The 25,119-nt window shown below is 33.7% G+C and overlaps 1 protein-coding gene and 1 non-coding gene across 4 annotated transcripts in view; one reads left to right on the forward strand and one right to left on the reverse strand.

Moving 5' to 3' along the window:
• The window catches only part of RBL1 (RB transcriptional corepressor like 1), a 52,458-nt gene that overhangs the window by 19,210 nt on the left and 8,129 nt on the right, over window positions 1-25,119 (reverse strand). For 2 of the 3 annotated variants that reach the window (XM_039864289.1, XM_039864291.1), the window contains exons 4-16: window positions 24,817-24,881; window positions 24,584-24,712; window positions 24,311-24,471; window positions 22,440-22,489; window positions 21,656-21,842; window positions 20,654-20,820; window positions 16,952-17,064; window positions 16,674-16,777; window positions 12,540-12,677; window positions 10,901-11,065; window positions 9,889-10,021; window positions 5,906-6,172; window positions 4,660-4,871 (exon numbers count right to left, since the gene is read on the reverse strand). In XM_039864289.1, the coding sequence (XP_039720223.1) occupies window positions 4,660-4,871; window positions 5,906-6,172; window positions 9,889-10,021; window positions 10,901-11,065; window positions 12,540-12,677; window positions 16,674-16,777; window positions 16,952-17,064; window positions 20,654-20,820; window positions 21,656-21,842; window positions 22,440-22,489; window positions 24,311-24,471; window positions 24,584-24,712; window positions 24,817-24,881 (1,891 nt within the window). The remainder of the gene's footprint in view (window positions 1-4,659; window positions 4,872-5,905; window positions 6,173-9,888; window positions 10,022-10,900; window positions 11,066-12,539; window positions 12,678-16,673; window positions 16,778-16,951; window positions 17,065-20,653; window positions 20,821-21,655; window positions 21,843-22,439; window positions 22,490-24,310; window positions 24,472-24,583; window positions 24,713-24,816; window positions 24,882-25,119) is intronic. The other variant, XM_039864290.1, reaches the window with a different exon arrangement.
• Window positions 5,177-5,295, forward strand: LOC120604155 (5S ribosomal RNA). Its single transcript, XR_005653262.1, has one exon. It is a non-coding gene; the product is annotated as a 5S ribosomal RNA (ribosomal RNA).

The raw sequence follows: 25,119 nt of genomic DNA on the forward strand, positions 1-25,119 counted from the left end.
TCCAAAAATGAGTCAGAAAGCAAAAATCATCAAAAAAAAATTCCCCATATATCCTATATTGTTATGAACACATGAAAGGAATGTTAAATGACATACCAGGATTTTTTGTTGTGTTGAAGTATGCTGGAATAAATTCAGTTCAATCTCCTGAAGCTTTAATATATATAGTCATTATATAAATTGATACCAATGTGAATGACCCAAAGGTCCTGCAAGATTCCAAAATAGTTTCTAATACCAGAAGCATTATGTTTTAGTTTTAAGAACCAGTAACCCGGACGTGGTTCCATAGTATAGCGATTAGCATGTCTGCTTTACGTGCAGGAGGTCCGGGTTCACGCCCTAGTGGAGCCACGGTCCATGGTCTACGGCCATGCCACCCTGAACAAGCCTGATATCTGATCTCGGAAGCCAAGCAAGATCAGGCCTGGTTAGTACTTGGATGGGAGACTACCTAGGAAGACCAGGTGCTGTAGGCATGAATAATTAAAAAAACAAAACAAAACTGGTAACCCTGCTGTAGTATTCCTAAACTAGACTATTCTGTTCAAACTGTCTTTAAATTTAAATGTTGAGGGAAAGAAAATGAAAAAGAGAAAGGAAAGGCATCCCTTACAGAAAAATATCTTTGACAGGAAAAAAAAAATCCATGAATTAGAGCTTAAAAACAAATATTAGTTATCCAATACACTAATATGATAGAGAGACAAGTGGTTGCCTCCAAAGCCAACCATGACTCATTTTATAGTAAAATCATTTTCTGCATCCCATTGTTTTGTTTCTGGTCTAGCTGGCCAAAAGATAAATAGGAACCACTGGGGTCAAAGCAGCGAGAAAGATGCTAGAACTTTATGCTCGAGATGTGAGGCGATAACAGATATAATACTAGCTAAAAGGTGTAAAAATAATATCTAATTAAGTTATACTTGTTAGGTGTCTTCCACAGAGCTGATCCAATGCCTTAAAGATATACAAATTCTTGAATTCTAACAAAATTTCACAGTAAATTCTATTAGGCATAAAACAACAGCATCATATTGAGTTCAGAATGGGTAGTAGCTACGATTTACTCAAGGAATGGTTATTCTGAATTCGTTATAGATATGCCATTTAAAATTTTTCTAGCTTCTAATCTATACCAAGTAGGCTCTAATTAAATGAAAAGAAAAGACTAGATTCTGAAATAAATTTTGAATTAAAAATTGAGAAATAAAGCCTTTCTTTTGCTAATTTTAGATTCATTATCAAAGAGAGTAATTTGCCATTTTGAAAATTACAAACAGGGAATGAATATGGAAAATGCTGCATTTGAAACTGTTTTTGAAATGGGCCTTAGGCACAAGAGGAGGGTAGGACTGGGTAGGGAGCAGAGTAGAGAATGCAGTAGGAGGTGTAGAAAGGGCAAGTTTCTCAAGAAATATTATAAGAAAGACTAGAGGAAATAAATTTAGATTTGCATTGAGATAATTTGGAAAAAAATCATAAATTTCTTAAAAATGTTAAGTCTTAAACTCTAATCACTGTAGTATACATATATAACCAGTGCCTTCTTTTTCCTTTACAATTTTTAAGGATGGGCTAGCCAGCCATCTAGTTGCGGGGTAGACTGGAGATTATCTTTCAGTTCTGGGATTTTTTTAAAGAGTCATATTTGCTTACAAATATCTGATTAACATGTCTGTCTTATCAGAAGCTGATGATGTTTATAAAAAACAGGTAGGACAAGTTAAAATTATTTCTACGTTAAATCTTTCAGCCCCTTTTCACTAATACTAAAATAATTTAGACATTATAATGAAAACTGTTCAAATTTTAATTTAAAAAGTAACACACTGGATTTATGATAAAACTATGTAGCCTCCCTACAATATTCTGCCAATCTTTATAATGGTTCTTCAGTGATTTAAGCTCATCCATAAGATCTAGGATATACTTGTCCCACAATGAACTCCCATCTACAGCAACATAACACAATGGAGTTTCAGTAAATTCCAGAGGACGGTCAACTACTTCAAGTTATATAAGAACACAAGCAAATAGAGTCAAACCATAGCTCACCAAGATCAAAATGTTCTCTTAAGAAGTCAAATATGTTTTTTAAAAAAGGCTAAAGGTACATTACCTTATACCAAAGTTAGACAAAGATATTATTTAAAAAAAGAAAACCGCAGACCCCTATTTCTTATGAAAAGTAATACAAAAATCCTTAACAAAATACTGGCAAACTGAATGCAACAGCATACACTAAAAGAATCTTACACTATGACCAAGCAAGATTTATTCCTGGAATGTAAGAATAGTTTAACATATGAAAATTAGTGTAATATACTACATTAATAGAATGAAGAAAAAATATGATCATCTCAACTGATGTAGAAAAAGAATTTAACAAAATTCAACACCCTTTTGGTATAAAAAATAGTCAACAAACTAGGAATAGAAGGATTCTACCTCAACATAATAAATATCATATTTGAAAAATTCACAGATAACATCATACGCAAAGTGAAACAACAAAAAGCTTTTCCCCTAAGGAACAAGACAAGGAGGCTCAATTTCAGCATTTATATTCAACGTAGTACCTGAAGTTCTAGCCAGAGCAATTAGGCAAGATAAAGAAATAAAAGGCACCCAAATTGGAAAATAAGTAAAATTACCTCCATTTGCAGATTACATAATTTTATGTTTAGAAAACCGGAAAACCTTGAATCCATAAAAAAAGTTAGAACTAATAAACAAATCCAGCAAAGTTGCAGGATACAAAATTAACACACATAAATCACTTTCATTCCTACATCGCTAACAATGAACAATCCAAAAACAAAGTTAAGAAAGTGATTCCATTTACAATAGCATGAAAAGAATAAAATACTTAGGAGTAAACCTAACCAAGGAGGCAAAACTTATACACTGAAAACTGCAAAACATTGCTAAAAGAAATGAAAGAATATACAAACGAATGAGAAAACATTCCATATTCATGGATGGAAGACTTAATATTGTTAAGATGTCAACACTACTCAAAGCAATCTACATATTCAATGTGATCCCTATCAAAACCCCAATGATGTTTTCTGCAACAATGGAAAAATCCATCCTAAAATTTATATGAAATCTCAAGGGAATGAATAGCCAAATAATCTTGAAAAAGAAGAACAAAGTTGGAGGGCTCGCATTTCCTGATTTCAAAACTTATTACAAAGTTACAGTAATCAAACTGTAAGGTACTAGCATAAATCAGACATAAAGCGGCCAATGAAATAGACAGTCTCAAAATAAACCCTCATGTATATGGCTGAATGAGCATTGACAAGGCTGCCAAGACCATTCAGTAGGGGAAAGAACAGTCTTTTTAACAAATGGTATTGAGAAAACTGGATATCCACTGTAAAAGAATGAAAATGGATCCTTACCTTATACCATATACAAATTAACTCTAAATGGATCAAACATCTAAATATCATTTTGAAACTATAAAACTGCTAGTAGAAAACATAGGGGAAAAGCTTAATGACGTTGGAACGGACAATTTCTTGGATATGACACCAAAAGCACAAGACAACAAAAGATAAATCAGACTTCATCAAAATTAAAAACTTTTGTGCATCAAAATACCCTATCGACATAGTGAAAAGACAACTCATAGAATGTATTTCCAAATCATATATCTGATGAGAGATTATTAATCAGTATAAAGAACTTCTACAACTCAACAACTACCAAAACCTCCATAGAGAAATAGGCAAAGGAGTTGAACAGACATTTTTCCAAAGATATACAGATGGCAAATAAGCCCATGAAATGATCCTTAACATCATTAATCACTAGGAAATCACAAATAAAAACTACTGTGGTTCATACTCATTAGGGTGGCTATTATTTAAAAAAATAAAAATAAAAACAAAACAGAAAATAAATGTTGACAAGGATGTGGAGAACTTGGAACCCTTGTGCATTGTGGCAGGAATATAAAACGGTGTAGTCACTGTAGAAAGTAATATGGTAGTTTCTCAAAAAACCATATTTAGAATTACTATTCTACTTCGGGGTATATACCCAAAAGAACTGAAAGCAGAGACTTGAATAGATATTTGTACACCAATGTTCATAGCAGCATTATTCGTAATACCCAAAAAGTAGAAACAACCCAATGTCAATCAACATATGAAAGGATAAACAAAACATGGTACACACACACACACACACACACACACACACAGCCTTAAAAAGGGAATTCTGACACAGACTATGACACATATGAACCTTGAAAATATGTTAAATGAAATAAGCCTCTCACAAAAGGACAAATATTGTATGATTCTATTTATATGAGGTATCTAGAGTAGTCAAATTCATAGAGACAGAAAATAGAATGGTTGTTACCAGGGGATGGTGGGGAGGGGAGAGTAAGAGGAATGGGGAATTACTGTTTTATGGGTACAGAATTTCTTAGGAAGGTAAAAAAGTTCTGAAGATGGGTGGTGGTGAAAACTGCACAACGATGTGAATGTACTCTTAATGACACTTAATTGTAAACTTAAAAATGGTTATGTGTATTTTACCACACACACTCAAAAAAGAAGGTTAAAGCTGCTCCGTTATTCGATCTTTCTTATACTGATTAAATGAGATCTTTTTAGGGGTTATAAAAACACGTACCTTTCTATAAAAAAGTGCTAAGGACCCAGTTCTCTTCGGTCTGCTTATTCCAGTTGGATGTACCTCTTGTGCTTTGGCCAGATAGGTTTGTTTGGGAGAAGCACCAATTAATGACTGAGCAGTAAGTGATATAGGACTTTTGACTTTGGAGTCCTGATTTGTGTTCATGGAAATTGGTATCAGTGTGATCTCTCCCGCATCATTTGGAATACCTAAATGTAGAAGCAAGAGTTCTCAGTTTTAGCAAAAAGCTGCATATGTTCCAAAAAAGTTGTCAATTTTCTTTTTCTTTCTCTCCTTTTATCTTTTCTTCCTTCTCTTCCTTCCTTTCTTTCCTTTCTTTTTCCTTCCTTTCCTTCCTTCCTTCCTATAGAAATATGTTAGAAAAGGAGAGGAAAGCCACAAAAATAGTAATTCTAGGTTATAACATTCTTATTTTCTATTTTTGCTCTGAAACAATATTCTGCTTTGATTTGAGCTTTGAGATGTTTTTAATTAAAAAAAAAAAAAAATTCTTGTCTACGGCCATGCCACCGTGAAGAAGCCTGATTCCGTCTAATCTCAGAAGCTAAGCAGGGTTGGGCCTGGTTAGTACTTGGATGGGAGACCACCTAGGAAGACCAGGTGCTGTAGGCGTAAAAAATAAAAAATAAGGTGGTGTAAGTTGACAAGGTCCTCGCAATCGGTGAGGTCAACCAAGGGTTGCTTCGACTAAAAAAAAAAATTTTTTTTTAAATTCTTGTTCAATATACTCATTTGTAAAGCTCAAATAAGAAAATAAGTCCTAATAAAAAGGGTAGTAAATTATAAAATGCAAAAATTAAAAAAAATGTATAGGTTTAAAAGAAAATGTGGGACATAGGATTTTTAGGGCAGTAAAACTATTCTGTATAATACTATAATAGTTGATATATGTTATTAGCCATTTGTCAAAACCCATAGAGTGTACAATATCTAGAGTGAACCCTAATATAAAGTATGGATATGGGGTGATGATAATGTATCAACATCGGCTCATCAATTGTAACACATATACCATTCTGGTGCAGGAATGCTGATGGTGAGGGAGGCTGTGTGTGTATGAGGGGGAGAGGGTATATAGGAAATCTCTGTGTCTTCTACTCTAAAAAATAAAAATTAAAACATTCTGGATTAGAAGGGCCACATGATTTAGTCCAGTAAGGCATTTCTTAACTCTTTATCCAACTCAGAAAAAAAACATAAAATAAATGCATTAATATGTTACCGTGCAATGGGATTGTAACTTTATGTCCTGTTGTCTCTGTTACTATGGCTGTGGTCATTGTTAGAAGACTTTGCCCAGGTGAAATTGATAGGTTTTCAGCGGTAATGCTTAAAGAAGGGGCAATTTTCAATTTTGTTCCTTCTGTTATGATCCTGTCCATAAGCATTTCCTTTGGGGGGTCCTCCCCAAAAAGTCTTCTCTTAGCACTCCCTGCGGTAGGAGAACTGTAGCGTTCATGGACAGATATTGGAGACAACGGTTGCATATCTGAAAAAGACAAAAACAAATATAAAAGGTTGATATGTAGTCCAAAATAATAAACCAGGTTCACTCATTCATTCAACAAACAGATATTGAGTTACTATGCTAGGTACTAGGGATTTGGCAGTGAAAAACTTAGCTTCTATCCTCACATCAAGTTTAGTGGGGGAGAGAGGCCTGAAAGAAGTCATTACAATAAAATGTGAAAATTATGATAGCTCATCTTTCTGGTTTCTTTAACCTCTACCTACACGAAAGGAGCAAAATGTTAAGGGTAAAGCAGAAGCTCAGAGGTAGGGTGAGGTAACTACTAAATTTAAGTAGTAGTCGAATTAGCTTGTTTCTCAATCTTGTCTAGTAAATAAGATCTTAGAAGATGAAAAAAATCAGTTATTTGATTCACAGTTTTGCCTTCTACTCCCATACTCCCACACTTTGAGCAATTTAAGGCAGTACTGTAGCTTTCTAATTTAGTAGACAGAGATCGTCTTTTATAAGCCCACAAGAAGATGAAGATGAGTAAGGTGATACGACTCTGCTTAACTTGCCTTAATCTGAGGGCTGGCAGTAGTATGTTGATTAAAAAGACAGTAAGGGTATGAATTATGTTTCTCTTCTTGTGCAATTCTATAGGAACTTCTCTCCTTTCTCTCTCCACTAGGTGCAAAGGTTTTCCTAGCCTCTTACAGCCCTATGTCTTTTTCCACAATTCTTCCCCACTTTCCCAAACCATTGTTTTTTACAGGTATATAATATGCTTTTAAAGTAAAAGCATTTCATTATTTATTTTTACATTCACTAGATAGGTAATTAGCCATACAGTCTGTCTTCAAAATATACTTAAAAGGTATAAAAATTACCTCTGGTATAAAAATTACATGACAGTTCTTCGTACTACTGAGGTGAGTGGTGAAACAGTCACAATTTAATAAATATCTCTTCATAATTCTGGGGGTTATGAAAGCAGTCTGACTTCCTATCCTCAGTAAACAAGTGGAAAGTGCTACTACAGCTTCCACTGCCCTTAACAGGGCCCTATGTGGATGTCTTATATCTAAGAAATCCAAGGCAGCCCTTGAATCTAACTAGGAATGTTCAAAGCTGACATTTCAAGGGAGGACTCACTTATAGTCATAAAGTTAGCTATAAATCCCTTGAAATATCTTTTCCTAGCATAATACTGGAAAAGCTACAGTGGACACTCAACAAAAATTTAATAATGTACAAAGTAATAAATTGTCTTTTTCTCCCTAGAGTCAAGGCTCAATATTATCATTTTCTAAGGATTTTGTTATTTAATTTCCTTGTCTGAGCTCTTATAAGAAAATAACTTTTTCCTCTAATTATAAAAATAATATTGGCCCTTAATGTTCACAACAGCATTATTCATAACAGCCAACAAATGAAAATAATTGAAATGTCCATCAACTAAAGATTAAACAAACAATATCCATACAATATTACCCAATCATAAAGATAAATGAAGTGGTGGTACATGCGGCAACATCAATATATCTCAAAAACATGATAAATGAAAGAAGCCAACTATAAAGGCCACATATTGCATGATTCCATTTATATTAAATGTCCAGAATAGGCAAATCCATAGAGACAAAAAGGAGATTAGTAGTTACAGGGGCTTGAGGGAGGAGGAACTGGAGAGTGATTCATACTGAATATGGGGTTCTTTTGGGGGGTAATAAAGATGTTCTGGAATTAGATAATGGTGATAATTGTATAGTCTTGTGAAAATTCTAAAAACTACTGAATTGTATACTTTAAAAGGCTTAATTTTATGGTATGTGAATTATATCTCAATTAAAAAAAAAAAACAAAAAAAACCACTGAAAAACATTCAAACAATACCAAAAATTAAAATGAAGAAAGTAACACTCACTCAAAATCCCACCACCTAGAGAGAATCACATTTTGGTGACCATTCTTCATGATCTTAGTCCTCAGATCTCTAGCTAGGCTAGAGAGAGATACATACTCTCTCTCAACAGTCTGTCTGTCTGTGTGTCACATACACACATACGGAGTTCATGCTTTGTGCAGTTCCAATATGCAGACATTTCAGCTACCACAGTTTAAATTAATAACAGCCCTAACAAAACAGTTCAAATTTCAAATTTCAGTTGCCATGGTATATTGCCTGTGAGTAAATGTATAAACTACAAACTTCAGTCCACAAATCATTATGTAAATAACAGACAGGCCTCATGATCAGTGACCAGTCATGTCACTTCTTTCAAAGTCTGTTAGTGACTGGTCAGGGAACATCTGTTATTCAATTTACGCAGACAGAAAAGCACAGAGTTGTGTTGCCTCCCTGTCTCCCAGTGATAAGACCACCCGACATTTTACAAAATAGATAAAAGAGAGAAATATCCAAAAAAAAAAGAAGATAAAAGTACAAAAAAGTGAAAATGATGAAAGTGAAATTGAAAGTGTCAATAAAATTATAGAAGAAAAGCTGACTCTGGTAATGGTGACACTGCCACTGTTCAAGAGATTACATAGCCAGAAGTAGTCTGTGAGGATGAAGCTTACTGATATAAAAGGAAAGTTGCAGGAATAAAAAGGATGAAGATGTCCAACACAGAGCGATGATGGCAACTTAGATATTTCACAGCGTTGAAAGCGCAAAGAATAAAATGTTGAAAGCTGATCCAAATTTACAAAGGAACATGCCAGTTTACCAATGAAAAAATGCTCACTCAGTATTACAAGTTATATGAGAAGGTGGCAAGCATTGTTTAAAATATTCTTTGTAAGTTTTTAAAAAAATAAGTAAAACATTTTTATTCTCAATGTTTCCAGTGTTTTAAATTATACTGTACTAAGTAAATATGAACTATTTTCTCATTTCTCTAAACATAAACAACTGATAGAGAATTTTTAATTTTTAAAGTTTTGAAAAGATTTTTAAAGGTCATTCTAATTATTTCCATTGCTTATAAAGATTGTTTTACATGAGAGCTTACACATTTTTATATCTTGCACTACATGTAAAGCAAAGCATATGCAAGCATGCATGCACGCGCACACACACGCACAGTTCGCAAATGGATCTATAGCTACTTTACTATGTAAGCTGAATACTTACTCATCTGAAGTTTGTTCAGGTCAAAAGATTCTGATTTTTAAAAAAAATTCAAGACCCACATAATCCAATAGAAGCACATATCAGTTTGCTATATGATAAGAGGAAATATGGAAGAATGCACTAAAATCTTCCTATTAAGAAGGCTCAAATGAACTATTTTTAAGAGAATATGGCGAAGTCACTTTTTAGATGAACTTAAGCATCCCAAAGAGTTACATACTCTGCTTTAAATATTTACCTTTCTATAGAGACATGCACAGATAGAGAAAGAATATAATTTGTCACATTTGGAAAGTAGGTATTTAACTTATTTAAATAGTTTTATATTAGTATTTAGGAAAGGTTAGCATTTAGGAAAGGCCAAAATACTATTTTCTCAATAATTTGTATTACAATGAAAAAATAGATTATATTCAAAATCAGATTGGAAATCTTATTACTTTAATATAAAAAAGTATAAAATGAGCCACACAAAGATGCTGACATAAGCATTAAACCCCATTTCAAATCCTGATGAAGAAATTAGATTTCTTAATAATATATTAAGACTTGAAATTTTCTCTAAAAAAATTATCTTTGTTATTTTTCACTGTTTTGCCAATGTTGAACTTACCCCTTCGAAGATTCCCACTATCAGTCCGAACTTCTTTGACCCTTGGATGCATTAGAGGAGACATTGGCATCATGGGAAGATGTCCCTGTACATTTCCTCCATTTCCTGTTTCAAAGTTATTTGGGAATATAACCTGTAAAAAACAAAAGCCCTTTGTCTTATATACAGATAAATCCACTGATGAAAATTTATAACAGAAAAAAGGAAATAAAAGTCTTAACTTCTTTTACTATTTTATTCCCCTTTCCTTCTTTCTTCTCCATAAAATGTATCAAATTGCATAAAATGCTCAATAGTTAATGTTAAATGTATGTAAAGAATTCATCTTACTTAATCTTATAATTTATCTATTTAAGTTTATTGATCATTAGAAGTAAACCTGTGAGGTACACACTATCGTTTTCCACTTAGAAATGAGAAACTAGAGGCTCAAAATGTGAAATTTGCCCAACAACACACTACTACTAAGTAATAGAGCAAGAGCTTCAATAATACTGTTCATACCAGTATTATTCGTAACAGCCAAAAGGTGAAACAACCCAAATGTCTATCAGGTGATAAATGGATAAACAAAATGGTATATCCATGCAATGGAATATTATTAAGCAATAAAAAGGAATGAAGTGCTGATACATACCACAACATGGATGAACTATGAAAACATTATGGTAAGTGAAAGAAGCCAGTCACAAAGTAATATCATATATTGTGTAATTCCGTTTATATTAAATGTCCAGAAAAGGCAAACCAATGGAAACAGAAAGCAGATTACTGATTGCTTAGGGCTAGGGAGAAGATGGGGGATAGGGAAGTGATAGTTAATGGGTGTAGTTTCTTTCTGAGGTGATAAATATGTTCTTAAATTGACAGTGGTGACAACTGCATCTATGAATATACTAAAAACCACTAACTTGTACACTTTAAAAGGGTGAACTTTATGGTATGTGAATTATATCTCAATAAAGCTGTTATTTTATAAAATGACAGGATTATCAGCCTTGCCCTGACTCACTTCTTCACAAGTAGGAACTTTGTTTGCAGAAGTCTGGAGAGCCTCCCACAGTGCTGAATCGTGACTCCACGCTAAACTCTCCAAAATCTGTTCTTCAATGCTGTTCAGGTGTTTCACCATGTCCCTTGAAAGTCCCTCCTCTGAGCGGATCACCACTTCAATAACCTGGAGACAAGAATATTTAGAAGGTAATGTAGTCTCAAGTAGTCAATTCTAAACTAGGCCTGCATGTAGGGCTAGCTCTGGTCTGATTAATTACATAGAACCAACGATATCTTTGAACCATAATTCCATGGCTTATTAATATGTTTTAATTTATAAAGGAGTTTTTAGATCTTCAAAATATTTTCACATACATTTTTTTTTATTTTCTTTTATACATGGAAAACTGAGGCATTATAGGTGAAAACTGGTCAACAGCCCAATAGTGGTAGAAGTCAGGCATTGGGTTCGAAGTCCAGAGCTATTTTGAATTTACTGCCCCTTCTCAGACTATGCTTCCTAATAGCTCAAAAGAACATATTTAAAAGAAATTTTGTTTATATATACTATAATTCCATTTCAATAAGAGTAAATATCTAAAACAAAGTTACAGAAAGAAAATTAATAGTGACTCTTATCTATAATTAGAATTATATGAAGTTTTAATTTTTACATTTATGTGTATTTTCTGTTTTTCTTAAAGAAGTATAAATTATGTGGTTAAAAATAAAGGCATTTAACTGCTTAAATGAAAAAAGGATGTTATAAATAAAAATAAACTGCTATTAGGTGAGGGCAAAAACAACCTTTTCCTTAAATAAAAGTATATATATTTCCTAATAGAAAAGCTGGATACACACATCAACATTAAAGTAAGTATGCAGAAGCAACTGTCCCTAAGAAACCAAAAAAATATTTAAGTCCTACTTGGGCAACAATTTAAATAAATAAGCTTTCCAATGATCTGCATTTCCTACAACTTTAGTCATATTTTAGGTATAAAAATTTAACTCTTCAAACTAACTTTCTATCATCAATAGTTTGAAAGTAGTCTGGATAACAAAATATTAACTAAGTCATGCCAATTAGTGTCACGGTAGCCTCAGTCTTAAATTTGGACACTGGGTAACATCAAATGTTATTATAGCTGTGACCTCTATGTTGTGACCTAAGAAAAAAGGTCAATAAAAATAGTTCTAGCAGAAAAATAGGATAAGTAAATAATAAGATTCATCCACACTGAATTAGCTCAAATTTGGGGAAGAAGCACGATCTGTTATTACAGCTTCATTATCTAGATGATAACCATAATTAATTACAGACCTTTTCTTTCTCCTGGCAGGAAGACTTTTTGTTTTTTATCCTATTTAACAGGATTATGATTTTCACTCATAAATATGAAAAATTCAAAGTTAACTACTTAGTTTCTGATCATGCAAGTCAGTGATGGGAAAATGAACTGAAGCTGTGAGATTGGCTTATTTTACAGATACCCTCATCCATCTCCTTTGCCCTTAATACCACTCAAAGGAATATATGTTTTCAGAATACCTCTGGAAAGATTTTTCAAACATCACTACGGCTTGTTTCTTCAGCACTAAAATAAATAGGATGCTTATGTGAGGTATACCACAACAGAACTTTGCTTTTGTCTCACCTTATAAAAATAAAATGGTCGTAAATTGAGAACTTCAATAATCCAGGGAAAAGTACGAGGTGAGCTATAGGCAAAGAGCACAATTTCCAAACAACAGGCCATCAAGGAACGATGAAATATATCTTGCTCTAAAAGAACCTTAAAGAAGAGAAAGACCATAGTTTAATATTTCATAGCAATTTCAGCCTTTGCCATTCTATAAAGAAGACTATAGAAACAAGGTAAAATAACTTGTGCACATTATACTAGATTATCAGAGACAAAAATTTTGAGTTCACAAACTGGTAAGGAGTTTTCCTATAATACATAATCCTGCTCAGTAGTAGATATATTTAAATGAGGTATACACTACAGTCTGCTTTGAAAATTGAGTAAATAATAAAATTGTCAATATTCCCATCATCAAGAGAAAAGCATTAGGATTAGTTCTTTTAAATGACAGTTTTATGACAACATAAGGGTTTATTAATCAAAACACTAAAATAGAAGGTATTAGAATGTCACAGCTAAGACTTTAAAAAGCTCAGAGAAAGAAGAGCATGTCCTGGTTCATCATTGAGTTTAAGATTTAACATCAGTTTTCAGTTTTAAACATGCTGTTTGTCGCCATCCTTCTTTCAAATATGACTCCAGTCTATGGCCATGTCACCCTGAACATGCCCAATCTCATCAGATCTCTGAAGATGAGCAGGGTCGGGCCTGGTTAGTACTTGGATGGGGGTGAGCACCTAGGAGTACCAGGTGCTGTACGCATTTAAAAAAAAAAGGAAGAAAAAAAATATCATTCCAAATCAACAAAGAGAATAAGAAACAGAAACTATTTTGGAAAAAACTAGGAGTCATCCGTAACTGCTAACCATAACATATGAAACCTGGAAGGGGATGGGAGGATGACAAATTATTCAGTAGAAAGTAGGACAGTCAAACGTGAGAGCCTAAAGAGAGATACTTAAAACAGATGTGTCTGCTCTAGGCAACCTGGGAAGAAACAAAGCAACTGAAGGCACAGGCGGAATAGAAAGCAGGGGTTGGGCCAGAGGCCAACAAGGACGGATGATCTGAAAGTTTGTAGTAGTTAGAACTACCTACCCAACCCCCCACTGTAAGGAGTCAGATGTCAGGCCTTTAGTCTATCCCAACAAGGATCTGAAGAATTATTCTGTATACAACTGAATTAGAGAGACTCCGAACTCAAGAATATGAGCCATAGAAGAGACTAAGGATTTAGGTGACAGTCTGCAGACTGAATTGTGAGACCACATTTCTCTTCCTTGTTCTGTTCCACAACACTAACAGCAAGGCAAGAGATTCACAGATACTTCTCTAGAGAAACTGAAATATTACTGAAAACCCTTTAAGAACACCAACAGTTGAGGGTCCCTAATACTACATGATCACCCGAGGCTGTTGTACTTTTAGGCCCACTCTTGCACACAGAACTTTGAACCAAACTGTTTTGTCAACGTAATGGTTTATTAATGTTTCATTGTTAGTGCTTCATTCAAATATAAGTGACTATCTAAGAATAATCCAACATTTGAGGAAAGCCTCCGATTGAAAGATAAAGATACAAAACATACAGGAAAGAACTCAGAGGAAACAGATAATGTAGGCAACAAGAGAAAACCTCAAAGAAATATCAATTAATAATCTCAGGGAGCAAAAAAGAGATCTTAGAAATGAAAATATAGCTAAAATAAAAAGTTCATTAGGATTGGATGATGAAAAGTTGAATATCATTAGAATTAGAACAAAAAGACAAAGAAATGAAAAAACAGAGAAGAAAATAAGATCAATCCAAGTTCCCTCATCTAAAAAAGAAAAGTTCCAGAGAGATAAATTAGTAGGCAATATATTATCTAAGAAATAATGCAATAAAATGACCCAAAACCACAAGACGAAAATTTCAGGACTGAAAGAGCAATTCTGTAGGAATATCTAACACATGAATAAAAAGATCCACAATAAGGCATTTCATTATAAATTTCAGAACATCGGTAATAAAAAGATACTAAAATTCCAGAAAGTAAACACGATCACATATCAAAACTGAGAATTAGAATGCCATTGGACTTCAAATTAGTGACTGGAATCTAGAAGATAATGGAGCAATGTCTTTAAAATCATTAAGGAAAATGATTGCCAATACAGAATTCCATACACAATTATCAATCAAATGTGAGTCTAAAATGCATTCATGAAGAGTTTTAAAAAGGGACTCAAGGTAAGGTAAAGTTTTCACACCTTACTCGAACTGGTAAAATAATTATGGTCTATAACAGTGGACTGTGAAGTTATGTATATATGATGTAATGCCTAGAGCAACCACTAAAAAAATCAATACAAAGAGATTCTAGTCAAAAAATGTTCAAGTAATCCACAGGAAAGTAGGTAAAAGAAAACAGAGAGATAAAAAACAGAACAAATTGAAAACAACAAACAAAATGGTAGGCTTATGCCGTAACATATCAATTAATTAAATGTTAAGTGGTCTAAATTTACTAACAAAAAGAGACTGACAGAGTAGATAAAAACACATGACTCAATTCTATGCTGCCTACTATAAGAAACTCACTTCAAAGACAATAATACAGCTGGCTTGAAAACAAAAGGATATAAAAAGATATATCATACAAACATTAATCAAGAAAACAGGAGTGGCTATAAATATCTGATAGACTTTGGAAGAAGGAAAATTATCAGGTTCAAAGAGAGACATTTTATCATGATAAAATGATCAATTTACCAAGAATTCTTGCACAGCAACCCTTGATTTGTATGCATCAAACAGAAGAGCTTCAAAATATGTGAATTAAAAAAAAAAACCTGATAGAACTGAAAGGAGAACTAGATAAATCCACAATTATATCTGGAGACTTCAATACCGTTCTCTCAATAATTGGTAGAACTAGACAGAAAAACAGCAAGGATATGGAAGAACTCAATAACACCATCAGCCAACAAAACAGAATTGACATCTACAGAATATTCTACCCAACAACAGCCTAATTAATACACATTCTTTTCAATTTACCAAGCTACACCATGTCCTATGCCATAAAATAAACCTCAACAAATTTAAAAGAATTGAACTCATATAGTCAGTGTTTCAAAAGTGTAGAAATGGAAAACAGATAGGTGGCTGAAGGGAGTGAGTGTGACTATAAAGGAGTAGCATGAGGGAGATCTTTACAGTGACAGAACAGTTCTGTATCTTGATTTTGGTGGCAGTTATATAGTCTACACATGTGATAACAACCGTTAAGAGGAAGAGGCATACGTTGTCCCAATGTCAGTTTCTTAATTTGATATTGTATTATATAAAATGTAACCACTGGTGAAAACTGAGTACATGAGACCTCTCTGTACTACTTTTACAACTTTCTGTAAATCTATAATTATTCCAAAATAAAAATTCAAAAATTTACTTCTTTCTCAGTAATCTATAGAAGGATATGTTCTATCAAATATTAGCATAGATCATAAAAGAGAAAGACATGTAATCTAGAAAAAAGGAGAATCAACAAAGAAGAGAGATGAAAATTCCCAGAGTGAAAACGAAGAGAAATTTTATTATAATAGTTATGCAACATCCCTAGATATCAACTTGTTCCTACTGGAATTGAAGGTCAGAGACTCTTAAGAGTGATAAGAGGGAGGGGGAGGAAACTAATAGATCATAGGACAGGTTGGACTTCTTAGAAAAATTCCTTTATGTAGCTACTGGAGAGAGTGGTCAGATTTGATCAACTGTTAAAAGAAAATGAAGCAATTTTTCAAAAAAAAAAAAACCACCAAGATTTTATTTCTCTAAAATCCCTGGGAGGTATGGGCAAATATCTTAATTATTAGTTGGCCTAATCATTATTAGGTAGCTGGGAATGAAGAACAGAATAAAGAACCTGAATGGATACTGATGGTGTACCAAAGACGAATTTTACATATTTCACATTTCTGCCTAGAGGTGGCTGCCTGGATGTGCCAGAGACAACTACAGCCAAGTAACATGTCATCTTTGCTAACTTTGCCATTAACCTCTGACCCCCACAATGTATTATAGAGCCTCTCAATACAATGTTTCCAGGCTTAGGATTTCTGGACCTTGCCAGTGGCTGAGAAAGCAGATTTACTTACTGACATGTCCATTCCATGAAGTCTTCGTGTTTCCTGAACCATTACAGTCTCTAATATTTTATAATACAAAATTTCTGCAAGCTTTAGTCTGTTTACAGCAAAGTCTATAAGAAAAAGAAAAGAAATGTGCTAATAAATGCAGCTGTTAAGGACAAAAGAACAAAACTTAAATCTGGTAAGTTAAGAATAGTAGAGAAGGAAAAAACTTGAATTTCTAATTTTTGTGGGACAATCTGTCTACTTTCAATGCTGTGTCAAATTTAGTTTTGTCTTCTTACCTATGTGAGATCCTGGCTGTTCATCTGTTGATTGAGTATAGTGTTGGCAGAAAGTCTCTCCTATTCCTTTCACTATTTTCATAATGTTTTCCATAGGATTACGCATACAAGATCTATGAAATAAAACAGGAACCCAATTACCAGGAAAAAAAAATGCCAGACTACCAACACTGCTTTTTTCAAGAATTTTTGTTTGGTTTAGTTTGGTTTTTAGTGACCAGAGTTCTATTCTCAGTTGTAAATCTAAACATGTAAACAGAATATTTCAAACAACTCTACAGCCTCTAAATAAAATCAATTGGCATACTGTTTTGGAATTTCAACATTAGAAGAGTTGATGTCTTCTATATTATGCTTATATTTATGTGACATTCTAGAAAAGGCAAAATTATAGGGACAGAAAACATATCAGTGGTTGCGAGAGGCTAAGGATGGCATAGGGGATGACTACAAATTTGGGGGGATAATGATACTATTCTATGTCTTGATTATGGTGGTGATTGTTACACAACTGTTATATATTTGTCAACTCTACATTTCATACAACTATACAGTGAAAAGAACTATTGTATATGAACTACACTTCAATAAACCTTAGATTCAAAATAGAAAGACGATGTGACACTGTTTACACACACACCCACTTATAATGGGAACAATAAACTGCATATAGTTCTTATCTAAGCCAAAAGAATAACAAATAGACAAATACAGCACTAAAAAGGAAGATACTTGGCAAGAAACAATTAACCCTGTTACCTTTATATTGTTACCTTTCTACCAAATTCAGAAATGACAAAGAAAGCCAAGACTGTGAAAAAGAAAGTGATTTGCCCAAAGCCAAATAACTAGTGCAGGGCTCAGCACTCCTACTCAGCATGTTCGAACAGACCAGTATCATATTCGGACAGGTAGGTAGTATACATAGCAGAAATACGTTCTTATCAAGTTCTTCTAATGCAGAACTCTGCTCCTTGAATTTTTTTCAAGTGTATATTATAGTATTGCTATGAGCATACTGTTGTAAAATAGATCTCTTGAACATTTTCATGTTGCATGACTGAAACTATTCCCACTGAACGACTCCTCATTTCCCCCTCCCTCAACCCCTGGCAACCACTATTCTACTTTCTATTTCTATCAATTTGATTACTTTAGATGCTGCGTAGCAGTATCTAATTTCATTTAGCATAATGTCCTCAAGGTTCATTTATGTTGTAGCATGACAGGATTTCCTTCTTTTGAAGACTGAATGTTCCATTGTATTTACCACATTTTCTTTACCCATTCGTCCACTGATAGGATATTTAAGTTGTTTCCACATCTTGGTTATTTTGAGTAATGCTGCAATGAATTTGGGTATGCAAATATCTTTGAGATCCTGTTTTCAATTCTTTTGGATATATACCCAGGAGTAGTATAACTAGGTCATATAAATTCTATTTTTAATTATTTAAGGAACCTCCATACTGTTTTCCACATCAGCTATACCATTTTATTATCTCACCAACAGTGTGCCAGGGTTCCAATTTCTTCACATACTCAACACTTGTAATTTCCTGTTTTAGATAATGGCCATTCTAATGGGTGTGAAGGGATATTTCGTTGTGGTTTTTCCCTGATAATTAGTGATGTTCAGAATTTTTTTCATATGCTTGTTTTTCAGAATTGTTTTCATATGCAACTTGTATATCTTCTTTAGAAAAATGTCTATCCAAGTCATTTCGCCACTTTTTAATTAGGTGATTTGGGGGGGGGGGCGGGTGTTATTGAATTGTAGCAGTTCTTTATATACTCTGGCCATCAACTCTTTACCTGATATACGGTTCACATTACTTTCACCTCTTCCAACAGATTGTCTTTTACCCTGTTATTTCCTTTGATATACAGAAGTATTTGAGTTTGATGTAGTCCCATTTGTCTATTTTTGCTTTGGTTACTTGTACTTTTGGTGTCATATCTAATAAATCATTGCACAATCCAATGCCACGAAGATTTCTTCCTGTTGTATAGTTTCAGGTCTCATGTTAAGGGGCTTAATCTATTTTGAGTTAACTTTTATATATGGTGTAAGATAAGAGTCCACCTTCATTCTTTCGCATATAGACATTCCATTTTCCCAACACCATTTGTGGAAGAGACTATCCTTTCCCCACAGTGTAGTCTTGGCACCCTTGTCAAAGATCATTTGACCATATACATGAAAATTTATTTTGGGGCTCTCTTGTCTGAGCATTGGTCTATATGTCTGTCCTTATGTCAATACCATACTGTTTTGATTACTGTAGCTTTGTAATATCTTTTGAAATGAGGAAGTGTGAGGCCTCCACTTTGTTCTTTCTCAAGATTATTCTGGCTATTAAAGGTCCTTTGAAATTCCATATGAATTTCGATTTTTTTTCTACTTTGGAAAAAATGCCTTTGGGATATGATATTGATTACAGTGAATCTGTAGATTGCTTTGGGAAATATGGACATTTTAACATGAAATCTTCCAATCCATGAACATGGAATGTCTTCCATTTATGTTTCTAGGTTGTCTTTTGCACTGTTTCCTTCCTTCCTTCTCTTGTTGCTATATTTGACCTGCCACTTCTTTTCACCTTGTTCATGCTTAAATGGGGAGTTCAGTCCAGATCTATTTAATCAAATGTTATGAGATCTTCACAATAGCCTTCCTACCTTACCTGTAATCTGCTTAACTTCTGAACTGTGTTTGAGGCTGGGGACTGTTCTGTCCACTTTTCTGTAGACTGAAGGTTTAGGGAGTAGGGGTAGAACTCAGCTGCTATGTTCAGCTTTTGCCGGAGGACCAAGGCTTTGATTTCTCTTTTGAGATTTAGTGAAATGTCTTCATTCCAGGCTTTACTACACCTAGTCAGGGATATCTTCTAGTTCTATGAGGATCTGTCCCCAAATTAGTATGGGACTTTAGAAAATGGCAGGCCTTGAGAGTTTTTCACATTTCTGCCATGATCTTAGTGGTGGTATACAGGGACTTTCACTTGGGGAGGTTTCTGACATTTCACCCACCTGTCTACTCACTCCATTTGTTTCTCTCCACATCTGGGTATTAATGAGCATTCTTGGAGATGGGAATACCAGAATTATCTATTTCCTTTGTTAACAACCCCTCTGAAAATTTATAGCATAAAATCATATCCCTCACCTTATTTGGTTGCTACTGGTAAAGATTTTGCTGGTTTTTACTATTATTCTCTTATTTCATTAAGTATTAGGAAAGAAGGTTCTCTGATCTGACTTCATTTTATCATCTTCACTAGGAAATTTGCCTCTTTTTCTTAAACGACTGCATAAAATTCCATTTTATGGCTGCACCATCAACATGTAATAAATCCCCCATCTGATGGGCATGTAAATTGAACCCATTTAAAGACACTGTAAAAAGAAAGACAATAATGCATAACCTCGGGGTAGTTACAAGAGTGGAATGTCAGAGCTCAATAACCCTTAAGATGTATTTAAACTTAAAAGTCTGTAATAATATGAAATAATATCTACATCTAATTTTTGGTAGGTATTTCTATCTAATTTTAGGCCAACATACTTTGTAATTGAAATGGTATAGTAAAACTTGCCAAATGTATATCTACTATCTTAAGAATTCTGAATATATTGAAAAAGGAATGGAATACGGAATCTAAAAAGGGACATTTAGAAAAATAATAATATTGTACTTACTCAAAAATATTTATAAGTTGTTCACTTGGTGCATTTTTCAGTCCAGCTACAATACTTTGTAACCGGCTCACACTTTGGGTGGCCGAAGCAACAGGAGTAATGACTGCTTCTTTTTCTCGTAAATATCGCCGTCCTGTCAGTGGGGTAGAAGGTGCAAATGATGTTTTCTGACAAAAAAGAAAAATCTGTGAGGTTAAAAAGTTACCTTACCCCTCATGATGTGTTTAATTCAGCACATATACCATCTTCTCTATTTATATTTAAGAAGTTACTTTTTCCTCACTCTCCTGGTTAACTACCAAATTTTTGGTAACATTATTATGCTAATAACATCCTTACATTTGAGTAACACTTTTTCAAAGTACTTACTATCTATAATCTCATTTTCTCTTCGTAACATTCATTTGAAATACAACATACACATTCATATTTTACATATGAGGGAACAGGCACACAGAGAAGTTAAAAAATTTAAGGTGACAAAGTTAATGGCAGAGCTTGGAATCAGACTTAGGTTTTCTATCTTCTAGACTAGTGATTTTTCTATTAGACCTCATCCTCCAACCCATTTTACACATTAATACAGAATTAAGCCTTGGTTATTAATATCAAGTCCAGAGTTATATGGCTGAAATTTGGGAATAGTACATAGTTCGACATGGGTAAGAAAACAAACTAAATTTTAAAGCAACAGAACCGTGGCTAAAGCAAGGCAAAGAAAGAATGGTAAGAAAACATAAATCCTTCTTTACGTCCAAAGTACATACTCTACTGAAAAACCCAGGTGTTCTGGGAAAATATATCCAAAACATGAAAAATAGCAAGAACAGTAAAAATACTAAATGCCATAGTTTTAGAAATTACCTTTTAAGGCTTTCATGGGAAATATGAATTAGTAGAAGAAACTCAAGATTTAACTTGAAAGATGCTTCTGCTGTTAGCAGAATCACACACAGAGAGAAAAAGATCATTCAAGACTGAGGCCAGGCTAGGTTATATTACTTTTGCAAAGTGTTGTTGAAGGTTACACTCCAAATTAACCTGTGCTGTCAGTTTCCCTAATGGGGTGTCACCAGTGAACTTTCGAGGAGTTCCAATTTCCTCTTCTGCATCTGCTCCCAAAAATATCCTCTCGTCAAAATCACCAACAGTTAAAACATATTCTTCATACTCCTTGTTCACTGCTTTGCTGAAAAGAGAATTACTTTAAGCTGCTACAATAAAACGAAATAATAAAATAAAATACAATGGATCTATCTTGATGTGAAGATAAATTTAGACTCCATAGCGTGGAAAAGCTGATGACTTTATAATTTTCATTAAATCTGCACATATAATGATATCAGAAATTCCTATCTGATGACCATTCTTCACATTCACATACACAGCAATAACTTACTTCAAAAGGTGAGCAAAAGAGAATATATACTTAATCTGAAAACTATATGAACCTAATTGAGATCTGATCATTGAAGAAAAAAGTTGCTTTGAAATATAAACACATTCTGAATTTGCCAACATTTGATTAATAAAAGAATATAAACTCAAATATAGAAGTCACTGGGTCTGTTTATGTCTTTCTCTGGAGAGGAGCTGTCTTAAGTGACAATGGTTTTTTAAAATGTACTTAAAGACATCAAGGCTTGGTGACAATACCCACTCAATGCCACTAAAACAACAGGAACTTGATTTGGAGGAGTTACCTTGATAAAATGCTTCACTTAAATTGCAACAAATCATTACTGATAGCCTATAATACTAGACATCATTAGCGCTAGATACTTACCTATTATCAGTAAAACTGGAAAGGTCCAGGAGGCATTCTCCTTTTAAAATCTGGGAAGAATTTTGTAACATCATATAATTAAGCATATGAACATACACATAAAAACATGACATTTATCTAAATTTTTATACTGGTAGTTATAAAACAGACACACATAAAACAGAACTACTAAACATCTCTTTCAGACCAGTAAAACCCAATTAGCATGCAAATAACACATTTAAAAATATTTAAAGTCAAGTTTTGAAAATACTTTAAAGTTAGTCTACAGCAGTGGTTTCCAAATTTTAGTAATATAAAAACCACTTAGGGGACTTGCTAAAAATGCAAACTGATGGACCTCAAGTCCTGAGCTGAAGTAGCATTTTTAACAAATTCCTCAAGTGATTCTGAAGAAAGCTGTCCGATTTTAAATGCTGGTCTGTGGAGAAGGAAAACTAACATATATTGAATGATTATGTCTTAGACAAGCAAAAGATTCAAAGGGAATATAAGTGCTATCATGGGTGAGGGGGAAAACTACACTGTTATTAAGACTTTTATTTATCCACACTATTTAGATTATTACACATCAAGGTTTGCAAAATCAAATGCTGTCAAAGTCATAGTTCGACATACATAACTGAGAACAGAAAGCACACTTCCCATCTTAAAAGAGGTAACCATCATTTAGCTTGACAGCAGTTACCCATGTAAAGTCATGTAGAAACTTCAATCCAGTATTGCCATAGTTTCTGATTTTTGAAAGGTTTTCACATCAAAGGTCTTTATATGTCAATTAAAAAATTGAACAAAATAAAAATTGAAATAAAGAACACCCTACACAGGCCAAACAAAACATGTGTGGCCCATAGGCAAGAGGACTACTGTCCAAACCAGGATACTTTTGGAGTGAAAGGAGCTGCTATAATAAGTAGGCTGACAACAGCCAAACACAAGATAATCCAGGTAAACCAAGATGTATGGTCATCGTACCCAGAGACCACTAGTGTGCTACTTTTGCAAAGCATGACATACATAATCCTTAAGTTCCTTTAGAAGTTTACTGGAGATATTTAACATACAGATAAGGAGCCATGACACACACACACACACATACACATACACACACACACACACACACACACACACACACACACACAGACAAGAGTATATGTAGGTATATTTTAGAAAAGATAAGACTAAATACAAAAATTTGCATAAGAGGCAAAGAACCCAGTTAGGGAGGACTTTGTGCTTAGAGAAATATCTTATGATATTGGCAAAGAGGGGGACCACAGTGATGACCTAATCCAACTCCCCTTTTTTTACCAAAGAGAAAACTCAAGGCCTAGCTGGATTAAACAGCTCAATATTGGGTAAGAAATTGAGACCCAAATAAACAAGTCACTTTATAAATACAGAAATAGCTAAGTAAATTCTTGAGAAAAACCCAGAAATGCATGCAGGTAGCCTGCAAGTCGCTACAAAACTGTAAGGGATTTTCTGCTCTATTTACATGGAATTAAAGCTACAGTTGTTATACATTGTCCTATTTTTAGTAAACGGTCAGAAATTATTCAAATTGTGGCAGTAAATTAACTTATTCTGACCTCCTGCTTTTCATAATTCTTTATCAGAACCTGCTACAATTACCTCTGATGTTGTAATTACTTGACCGTACATAGTTATATTCCTCAACAGCTCAGTTTCTTAAATCATAGAAGATCATAAACCAATTCTGCATCATGACAGAGACTGAAACCTGGAAATCTTGACCCTGAGTCCTATAATGCTGAGAACTTGCTTAAAACATTGTTTTTACTTTTAAGCTTGCTGCTCCTGACCTCTAAAAAATCTCAAACATTTAATTACAATTATAAATACAGTACCTTCCTGTCAAAAAGTTTTGAAATATATGGCTTAAAGTAGTGTTCCTTTATTCCTTTGGCTTCCACTAGAAGTCCATCATGCAGTTCACACAGTATAGCAATGATACAAGGAGGTTCTTCAGGAGCCCTGAAGTCAGCATTAGGGAAATCAGATGGTAAACCTAGTTTGACAGGGTATAAAGAGCAACAAGGGGGACAAAAAAATATGGTCAATTTTTAAAACTTGTTTTCTAAAACCTGATAATCAGTTTTCAAAAATAAATAAGGTCTTACCTTTAAATGATGGATTTAGTAAGTCTCGTCTATTTGGGCATATAATGGCATTGGCAAAAATCAGATCCAAGCAGCACAGAAGTAAATGATAAGAGTTTACTAAATCATCTCCAATCATACGAAAATTACCTTTGTAAAGAAAAAAAAGAGACACAAAACCCAGAAACCTCTCATATCAAGTAGCACCAAGTTCCCACATTAGAAATGTAAAACCACGGAAAGTATCACCTTACCCTTAGTATAAACAAAGAGCGTCCAACAGAAATTAAAGAGCTCCTTAACACTGCAAGGACTCCTCCTAAAAAGGAAAAACATGTACTTTTATATGACTAACTTGCTAAATATCATTCCAAACTTGTCATTTAAATTGAAACAGCAAATATAAATAACAAACCATAAAGTCAAATTATATATAAAATTCTATTCACAAAGTATGACCTATGGTTCATTTAAATAAACTTAAATAAGGCTTTCCGATCTGCATAAAATAATCAGAACATGCAAAAATAAGTGAAGGTATTACTTTAAATTTCTAG

This window comes from Pteropus medius, unplaced genomic scaffold (genome assembly GCF_902729225.1).
Source record: "Pteropus medius unplaced genomic scaffold, Ma_sr-lr_union100, whole genome shotgun sequence".
Classification (NCBI taxonomy): Eukaryota; Metazoa; Chordata; class Mammalia; order Chiroptera; family Pteropodidae; genus Pteropus; species Pteropus medius.